Raw genomic sequence first — 9,975 nt, 5'->3', positions numbered from 1 at the left:
TTTTCATTCCTTCTTCCGTAATTTCCTCTTTTGCGATCTTTCAAACTTTGCGTCATCGATTCGGATCCTTTTTTTCAGGCCTTAGGAACGGAAAGACTATAATTATAAGAACAAAAAACAACAATAATAATAATAATAAGAAGAAGAAGAAGAACAACAACAACAACAACAACAACAACAACAATAATAATAATAACAACAACAATAATAATAACAACAACAACAACAACAATAATAATAATAATAATTATGATAATAATAATAGTAGTAGTAGTAGTAGTAAGAAGAGCAACGACAACGAATACATCGATGATGACAACAACTTTAGTACAAAAGCATTACCACCACCACCAACAGCAACAACAACTTTAATAATAATAATGATAAAAGTAATAATAAAAATAATGACAAAAAAAATGTTAAAACAAATTTTTTTTTCAAAAATTAGCAACTAAAACGCTCGAAAAATTTCTGAAACCATTTTTTGTAATTAGCCGTTGATGTGTTAGTTGTTGTTTTTGTTGGGTTGCTGTTGTTGTAGTAGTGTTGTTGTTGTTGTTATTGATGTTGCTTTTGTGTGTTTGTTGCATTTGTTGTTGTTGTTATTCTTGTTAGATTACTATGTTGTGGTTTCTAGATGAGACAAATTTTCAGAAACTGGTCGGGATGATGGTGATGATGGTGATGATGGTGATGATGGTGATGATGGTGATGATGGTGATGGTGATGACAACTTTTTTTTTTCTTTCTCCTTCACTTACCCATTCTCTCTCTCTTTTTCTCTCTCTTTCTCTTTCTCTTTCTCTCTCTTATTCTCTTTTCTCCCTATCTTTATGTAAATGCACACACATCTTTAATATATATCAATCAATGTGTCAATATATAAATAATATATTATGTATATATATATATATATTAATAATATATAAATAATATATTATGTATATATTTATATATATATATATTAATAATATATAAATAATATATTATGTATATATATATATATATTAATATATATATATATACTTGGGTGTCATTTTTGATTCTAGACTGGCAATGACTGAACATTTTATCCGTTTTTATCTGGTACTGCAACCCTACAACTGCGAAAATTAAAAATAATCCGCAAAAGCTTAACCCAAGATGTTATTCAAAGTTTAGTGCATTCGTTTATTCATTCTAGACTAGATTACTGCAACAGCCTATTTTATGGTTTGCCTGAAAAATCGTTATCTGTGCTTCAGTCAATTCAGAATCGGGCAGCTAAGATCGTGGTTGGTGCGAAAAAGTTTGACCATGTCACCCCGATATTCAGAGAACTGCACTGGTTGATGGTCAAAAAAAGAATTTTGTTTAAAATATCAACAATCATGTTCAAATGTATGAAGGGAATGGCGCCAGTTTATTTGAAAGAAATGCATGCACCGAAACAACTGTCTTTTAAAACTGTCTGCTTAAGGTCTGATGATAGCAACTTGTATGTGTGCCCCAAACCAAATTGAAAATGGCTGAGAGAAGTTTTTCAGTATGTGGACCAGCCGTTTGGAATAGTCTACCAAGTCATCTAAGACAGCCCGAACTGACAGAAAAATTGTTCAAGAAATTATTGAAATCATTTTTGTTTTCATTATAAGATTTTAAGATTTGGTTTATCGTAGCAATTCAAATGTTTTTTTTTGTTTGTTTTTAGACAGTGCTTTTGAGAAACATTTGTTTGTAATTAGCGCTATACAAATTTTCGAATAATAAATATATATATATATATATATATATATATATATATATATATATATATATATATATATATATATATATATATTATATATACATATTAATGGATACAATTTAATTTATCATTTTTGGCGTTTTTTTCTAGATGCAAATTGGCTTCGTTCAATTGTCACTGCCTTTTAGGTGATGGTGATGATGATAAGGATGATGACGACGACGATGATGATGACGATGATGATGATGATTACGATGACGATGCTAATGATGATGACGACATTGACAAATATTTATGCAATAAATATTGGGTGAGAGATGGCAGTAGGGAAGGAGGAATGTTATGCAGTCGAGGACGGCAATGAATGTGAACACACATGCACAAATTACTAAATTAAAACAAACATACAAATATTCAAACAAACAAAAAGACACAAACAAACAAACCATGGAACAAACAAACCATGGAACAAACAAACAAATATAAACAAACAAATATACTAACAAAAGTAACAATAAATAAACTGGCATACAAGCTTACAAAAACGAACAAAACAATGACTAAAAAATACAAAAAACCTTCCATTCAAATTGCAAAAACAGATATACACACATACATTCCCACAAACAAACATACACACATACGACCATTCAAACAACCCAGCGTATACACACGTACAATCACACTAACCAACACACAGACGTACATGCTTTACAAACAGAAAAAACAAATAAATGCAAACACAAAAACGACTGTAAAGAAGCAAGCAAAAATTACGGAATTTTTTTGAGTTTCGAAAAATTGACGACGTACTTTCTTTGGCTTGTTTCTGCAGTGACCTCGCCGGCTAAACATCACTGTGCACCATTGAATAACACGGAGTTTTTATACTACGTCCTAGTAGGTTATAAACATTTAAATAACAAGATATACACAGAACTGCAACGAACGAAATGCTTGTGAGGTATGGCAGTCCCGAACCTCCCAATTTTTCCTTTTCAAAAACAATCATCTAACAATTGAAAAATTAGAACAAATAAAAAAAATAATTAAAAAAATTTTTGGATAACATCAAAGCAAAAAATACAATCAAACTAACCAAACAATGTAAGCAACTAAAAGAACTAGTAATAAATCATTGAAAACATCCGTACAAATGGAAAAATCCATAAACACACAAACATAAATACATACAAAGTTACATATATACACGCATAATAATACATACACATAAACACATCTTAATAGATACACACACATACATAAATATATACAAACACATAAACACACACACGCCCATAAAAAATACATGCATACATACTTACATACATATATAAATATTAATACATACAAACATACGTACGTACATACATACATACATACATACATACATACATACATACATACATACATACATACATACATACATACATACATACATACATGCATACATACATACATACATACATACATACATACATACATACAGACCCGGCTCACTGGGTTAGACTCCACTGTTTTGTCCCATACGTCTTACAGAAGACTTCCAGAGGGGGTCGCCGGGTCAACCAGGGCAATCTGGTCAACAAGCGTCTAAGCGAATATTCAACTATTGGTCTTGAAACCCTGGTACTGTGCTTTGATGGGTTCAATAATGCCAAATCACAAAAGTACAACCCCGATCGGTGGATCAACGCTGTGTCATCTTGTATTGAACAGGGAAACCTGTCCTCGGCTGTCAGACTTGTCTGTTCACCGGAGGGCCTTGCGGAGAGCTCGCCGGCCACCTTCGATAAATTATGTTCCATCCACCCAAAAATTCCGGTGGACAGGCGGGTCTTTCCCGCATTGACACCAACGGCTTGTTGCGTTTCTCCCGCCGAGGTGCTGAGGGCCGTTAAATCGTTCAAAAACGGTTCTTCTGGAGGCCTGGATGGTCTACGACCCCAGCACCTTAAGGATGTTTTTTCAGACCCCTTGCGTATCGACGACACACTGAACTCCTTAACCCAATTCATTAATTTGATCTTATCTGGAGCTTGCCCACTCTCCGTCCGCCGGTTCTTTTTTGGAGGCCGGCTAATAGCTTTAAATAAGAAAGACGGAGGGGTCAGACCGATTGCGGTCGGGAACGTTTGGAGGAGGTTGGCCGGCAAATGTGCCTTAGCTCTGGTCGTGGTCGAACTCAAGACCAAGTTCTATCCGACTCAGTTGGGTGTCGGGATTAAGGGTGGCGCTGAGGCCGCTGTTCATGCGGTTCGAAGATTGGTCACCGACCTCCCCGACCAATGGGGGTTTCTGAAACTGGACTTTAAAAATGCCTTCAATGCCTTGAAAAGAGACTCGATGTTGGAGGCTGTCAAACTTTTTTGCCCCAATATCTATAATTTTTGCCATTCTGCCTATGGCGGAGTCTCTTCCCTTGGCTACCACTCTTGGGTTGTAGAATCGTCCGAGGGGGTACAGCAGGGTGATCCCCTTGGTCCTTTGTTGTTCGCACTAACTCTTCATCCACTCTTAGAGAAAGCTTCGTCCACTTTCGTTTGCGCTTATCTGGATGATATCAGCATAGCATCGGACGGTCCAACTATGGCCGATAGCTACGAATATTTGAAGCATAACTCCGCTGCAATTGGCTTAGAGTTAAACATTAAAAAATGCGAACTTCACTGCCAAAGTTCATTTCAGTAGCCACATGCGCTGGCTGAAATACCCAGAGTTGGTGCATCAGAACTGAGTTTTTTAGGCACACCCTTGGTCGAGGGCGATTATCAAATAAAGTTTTTTGACCAAAAGCTCTCAGAGCTTAAATTTGCCCTGGGTCGTGTTTCTTGTCTTTCGGCCCATGATGCCTTGACTATTATCCGCAATGCCCTCAGTTTGCCCAAATTGATGTACTTCCTGCGTACATCTAAACACATTGACCCTTCTAAATTGGGCGAATTTGACGGAGCCCTGCGCACCGCCCTGTCGTCGATTTGCAATGTTCAAGTGACTGACAGTGGTTGGTCCCAGTGCTCGACTTTTCCACTGCTCGTTTGTTGGCCATGTCCAGCGTTGCCAGCTGTGGGTGGTTGAGATCGTGGCCTAACACCTCTGTGGGCACCAGGCTTGACGACGAGTCTGTGAGATTTGCCATTGGCTTCAAACTTGGCCTGGTCATTCAGAATAAATACACGTGCCGATGTGGCGTTGGGGCGGACGAGTTTGGACACTACGGTTTGGTTTGTCGCCTGGGTGGGGGCCGTCAACTACGTCACTCAGCGCTAAACAATTACATTTGTCGGCTCTTCTCTAAGGCTTCAATCCCGGTTCTCAAGGAACCATCCGGCATTTCTGCGCATGATGGTAATACCTTGGAAAGCCGGCAGATGTTTGGCGTGGGATGTTACGGTCCCTGGCACCCTCGCCGAACGATACGTAAACCTGACAAGTAAAGAATGCGGTTTGGCCGCGGCCAGGGCAGTGGACGAGGAAATGAAAAAAATATGGGAACGCCCTCCCCTCGATGGAATTCTTGCCAATATGCATCGAGGTTCTTGGCCCGATGGACCCCAACACCCTTAAATTTCTTAAGGCAATATGCAAAATGATCAGCGTCAGATCAGGCAACAGCAGGGAACTGTTTTTCGCAACTAACCACATTTCGTGCTTGTTGCAGCGGTTCCTGCGTGTCTGTGTGCTTGAAAATATCCAACTGAATGCCGACATGTGCAATTAACGACAAATCAAAGTGTTAATCCATTTGTTACTTGATGTTTGACGGTTCAGTGTCACTCATCATGTTTTGGTTTTAACATACATACATACATACATACATACATACATACATACATACATGCATACATACATACACACACACACATACATACTTACTTACATATATAAATATTAATACATACAAACATACGTACGTACATACATACATACATACATACATACATACATACATATATACATACATACATACATACATACATACATACATACATACATACATACATACATACATGCATACATACATACATACATATATACATAAATACATACATACATACATACATACATACATACATACATACATACATACATACATACATACATACATACACACATACATGCATACATACATACACACACACACATACATACATACATACATATATACACCCGGAGCTGAGGTGATACTGCTACCGTTTAGGAGAATGCTCGCTGATCTTCAGATCACAGGGTAGGTACAAAATAAACTAGTTCTCGCAGACAAAACACACCCCAAGTCAAGGCGTGCAGAAACCGTACCGAGGACTGAATGGCGACAGGAAAATGGCGTCGCAAACGGTTCCCCTGGGGCACCAGGTCCATCCCCAGATGTATTTAAGAGGTCTTGCTTCAGTAACCAGGGCTCTGCTGGAGTTGACACATATTTTCCGTGGTACTCGTGAGACTAAAATGAAGACAACAAAATATTCTTGAAAAAATGGAGACATCATTGATAAAAGGGATCACGCTCAACAAGAAGCACTAGAAACAAATGCTGAAATTATGAAAATGAATAACTGGGAACAATTTGGCCAACTTATTGATGGGCTATAGCATTTTGTTAAACCAAAATCAAATGTCCCTAAAGAGATTAAAAGCAGGGCGACTAATATTGCCAATGCCTATATAAAGTTGAAAGCGTTGGAATTGAGCAGAAAAACGTAAAAGATTCAAAATTCATTGACAAGTGCAGTGTTCTTTCAACCAATATCAAGAGCGCGGAACCAAAAAGAATCATCAGCAATAGATACAGGAGCCGATGCAGACAGTGAATCAGCTGTTGACGCTAGGTCTGTCAAGCGAAAGAACCGAACATCTCCAGAAATTGGGGGCAAACTAAGTAAAAAAAAGAAAAAAAGATAGATTAATTAACTTTCTCCTTAGGGAAATGGTAGAACAACGTTTTAGTAATGAATGGCAACAAGTACAAAAAAGACAAGCAGAATGAAAGCAGAAAGAACAGTTTACAAATCAGCCTTTGCTACTATTGAAACCAAAAATTCAAAGACATAGACAAGATGCCTTGAAAAATACCTTTTTGAGTAAAAAAAGAAGTCCCAGATAATCAAGTCTGCACTACAGTAGACAAAATCCGCAGAACAACCATTGTTGACCTGTTAATTGTACTAATGTAGATAGAAGCCAAGGCTTGCGTAAAACTATATCTGACCTTGTTGAATGAAGCTACGGTGATTTGCAAAGGTCCTCAAAAAGACCTGAAGAAACAGGACTTGTATGATGTCACTACAAAAGACGACATTCTTTAAACTTTGCAAACAGTAGCTGGAGAAGGTTCTGAAATTACGATAGATGCTATCAAATCATTACGTAGAGCATACCGAGGTACACAAATTGCATCGATAAGAATGGCAACTCCTATCGGACATTTGCAACGCAATGCAAAAGTTCTTTGGATCGATCCAAACTTTGCATTAAATGTGGTAAAAAAGAGCACAAAATTGCAGATTGTTAAAATGAAGCACGATGCGCATTATATGATGAAAATAGTCTTTCCGGAAGTAGTGCCCACGTTACTGGTTTTAGTAGATGCCCAATGCCCAGTTTATAAAAAGGCACTTCAATTGACTAAAGGAAAAAGACTAAAACATGAAGATATTGCAACTAAATCTCAACCATTGTGAGGCTACGCATGATTTGCTCATGCAGAATGTGCATGAACTGAAAATTGGTCTAGCAATAATATCGGAGCCTTATAAACATATAGATACGCAACAGTTAGAAATGGATAGCAGTGCAAAAGCAGTCATCCGGTCCTGTGGAAAACTTCAGAAAGTTATTAAAAACACAAAAGCAGTTTTTGTTGCAGCGAAAGTGGAAAATGTTTACTTCTATAGCTGTTACACTTCATCTAGTTTCTCATTTGAAGAATTTTTGGACTTTCTTGAACGGCTAACTCAAGATGCAAATCAATACTCCCCCGTTGTTATAGCCGGAGACTTCAATGCCATGGCTTCAAGCCATGACATAGCCGGAGACTTCAAGCCATGGCTTCTAACCTCAATCTACTGCCTAAAGGCAGTAGATTGAGGTTAGAAGCCATTGCTACATTAAATGTGGTTCTGTTGAATAACGGTGATAAACCTACTTTCATTAGAGAAGAGACATACTCAGAGATAGGCTTCATCTTTGTTAGTGTTTGTTTTGTTAAAAAAAACTATTCCTGGAAAGTTATAGATGCTTACACTGCGAGCGACTTGAGCCTGAAGGTGTATTTCTTAAGAGAAAGACAAAGCAGAAACGTCAAACCTGACCGAGTGAAAGATGGTATCCTAAAAAACGCCGACGATTGGGTTGTTTACTTTGAATTGGAAAAAAGACGAAATTTTCCAACGTACATCAAAGAAATAGACATGATGGAGGCATCTGAGAATAAGAATTTAGTTATCGCTATTAAAATAACTGTGTTGTACGAAGATAACATGCTCAGTAGCCACGATTTAAAAACTGCAAAGTATGAACAGTTGATTCAAGAGTTATACAAGAAAGGATACAAAACCAGGTTTTACGCTGTTGAGGCTGGTGAAAGAGGAACAGTGGGAGCGTCGATGTATGCACTTTTCAAAGAGTTGGGACTGTCAGGCAGGATGCGTACAGCATGCCTGAAAAAATTTATTAGTAGCGCAGAGCAAGCTTCGTATTGATTGTGGCTGAATAGAAATAAAGAGGAGTGTTGGCTAAATTAGCAAGCTTTCATATTGAAATATAAAGCTTAATTTTGGTATAAATAGCAGATCAACATAGCTGAAAAATCAACAGTCATTGAGAAGCGTTCAAGTGATCAACGAACGCGGCCCGGTTCCCCGAGAATGTGAGGAGGTTGTTCAGGGCCGAAACATTTGTCAACGAGGATTCCTCCTCTGAGGACTTATTGATAATTTGGCTCAACGGAGTTTTTACACACACACACATACGTACATACATACATACATACATACATACATACATACATACATACATACATTTGTCTCTCTTCTCCCGGTCCACGACGCGCTGACAATCATCCGCGGCGCCCTCAGTTTGCCGAAATCGATGTATTTTTTGCGCACATCCAACTCTGTTAATGCGGCCATTTTGGGCGAATTTGAGGGTGCTCTGCGGGTGGCCCTCTCAGCAATATGTAACGTCGATATTACCGACAAGGGTTGGTCTCAGGCTCAGCTGCCGGTACGATTTGGGGGACTGGGGTTACTAAGCGTGGTTCAGCTTGCACCAATTGTTTATAAATCTTCCGCATCTGCCACGCTTGACCTACAGTCTGCCCTTCTTCGGCAATTTAGTAGCCTGCACTGTACCCCACCGACTCCAATCCAACCAACAGACCTCTCCCAGGGCAACATTTTGGAGGAAGCATATAAACACACATTCAAAGAGTTGCTTTCCTCAAGCCCTGACTCGGCGACCTCAGCTCGCTTGCTGGCAGTTTCCAGCGAGGCGAGTTGCGGCTGGCTGAGATCTTTGCCCAATACGTCGGTGGGTACCAGATTAGACGACGAAACGGTCAGGACAGCCATTGGCTTCCGTCTGGGGTTGGCCGTTCAGAGTCGATATACATGCAGGTGCGGCGCGGAGGCGGATGAACTCGGCCATCATGGTCTTGTTTGTCGTTTGGGCGGAGGTCGCCAGCAGCGACATTCAGCCATAAACGATTTTGTGTGCCGACTTTTCTCCAAGGCCTCAATTCCGGTTTTAAAGGAACCGTCGGGCATTGCGGTGCACGACGGTAAGCGCCCTGATGGGTGTACCTTGATCCCTTGGAGAGCCGGCAGGTGCTTGGCGTGGGACGTTACCGTTCCGGGCACCTTTGCTGAGCGCTACGTGCAGCTTACTAGCAAAGAAAGCGGTTTGGCTGCAACCAGGGCATCTGACGAGAAGATCAAAAAGTACGACGGAGCTCTCCCCTCGATGGAGTTTTTACCGATTTGTATCGAGGTCCTCGGCCCCATGGACCGTATCACCTCCGGGTTTTTCAATCGGATTTGTAAAAATATCAGTATTAGATCAGGCGATAGTAGGGAATATTTTTTTGCTATGAATAATATCTCGTGCATACTGCAGCGGTTTTTGCGCGTCTGTGTGTTGGAAAATGTGGAGTTGAATGTCGACGGGGTTGAATGACGTTATAGCAAATAAAATCAAATTTAGTCAGACGCTTGGCTTTTGGTGTCATTCGTCAATGATTTGGTTTTAAC

At 39.4% G+C, this 9,975-nt stretch overlaps 4 protein-coding genes across 4 annotated transcripts; 2 read left to right on the top strand and 2 right to left on the bottom strand.

Moving 5' to 3' along the window:
• Positions 1 to 3,222: 3,222 nt before the first annotated feature.
• HELRODRAFT_179158 (hypothetical protein) lies at positions 3,223 to 3,744 on the bottom strand (the record flags this gene model as incomplete). The annotated part of the gene is made up of 1 exon (XM_009028001.1): positions 3,223 to 3,744. One exon carries the CDS (start codon positions 3,742 to 3,744, stop codon positions 3,223 to 3,225), a length of 522 nt encoding a protein of 173 aa, XP_009026249.1.
• Positions 3,745 to 4,525: 781 nt separating this feature from the next.
• On the bottom strand, positions 4,526 to 5,371 carry HELRODRAFT_179157 (hypothetical protein; the record flags this gene model as incomplete). The annotated part of the gene is made up of 2 exons (XM_009028000.1): positions 4,526 to 4,693; positions 5,051 to 5,371. 2 exons carry the CDS (start codon positions 5,369 to 5,371, stop codon positions 4,526 to 4,528), a joined length of 489 nt encoding a protein of 162 aa, XP_009026248.1.
• Positions 5,372 to 7,372: 2,001 nt separating this feature from the next.
• Positions 7,373 to 7,813, top strand: HELRODRAFT_179156 (hypothetical protein; the record flags this gene model as incomplete). The annotated part of the gene is made up of 1 exon (XM_009027999.1): positions 7,373 to 7,813. The coding sequence occupies one exon, from the start codon at positions 7,373 to 7,375 to the stop codon at positions 7,811 to 7,813; it is 441 nt and encodes a 146-aa protein (XP_009026247.1).
• Positions 7,814 to 8,815: 1,002 nt separating this feature from the next.
• On the top strand, positions 8,816 to 9,901 carry HELRODRAFT_179155 (hypothetical protein; the record flags this gene model as incomplete). The annotated part of the gene is made up of 2 exons (XM_009027998.1): positions 8,816 to 8,908; positions 9,479 to 9,901. The coding sequence occupies 2 exons, from the start codon at positions 8,816 to 8,818 to the stop codon at positions 9,899 to 9,901; spliced, it is 516 nt and encodes a 171-aa protein (XP_009026246.1).
• Between the last annotated feature and the right edge of the window lie 74 nt (positions 9,902 to 9,975).

Source organism: Helobdella robusta (genome assembly GCF_000326865.2).
Source record: "Helobdella robusta unplaced genomic scaffold HELROscaffold_52, whole genome shotgun sequence".
Lineage (NCBI taxonomy): Eukaryota > Metazoa > Annelida > Clitellata > Rhynchobdellida > Glossiphoniidae > Helobdella > Helobdella robusta.
This window is presented reverse-complemented; position numbering and strand designations above follow the sequence as displayed.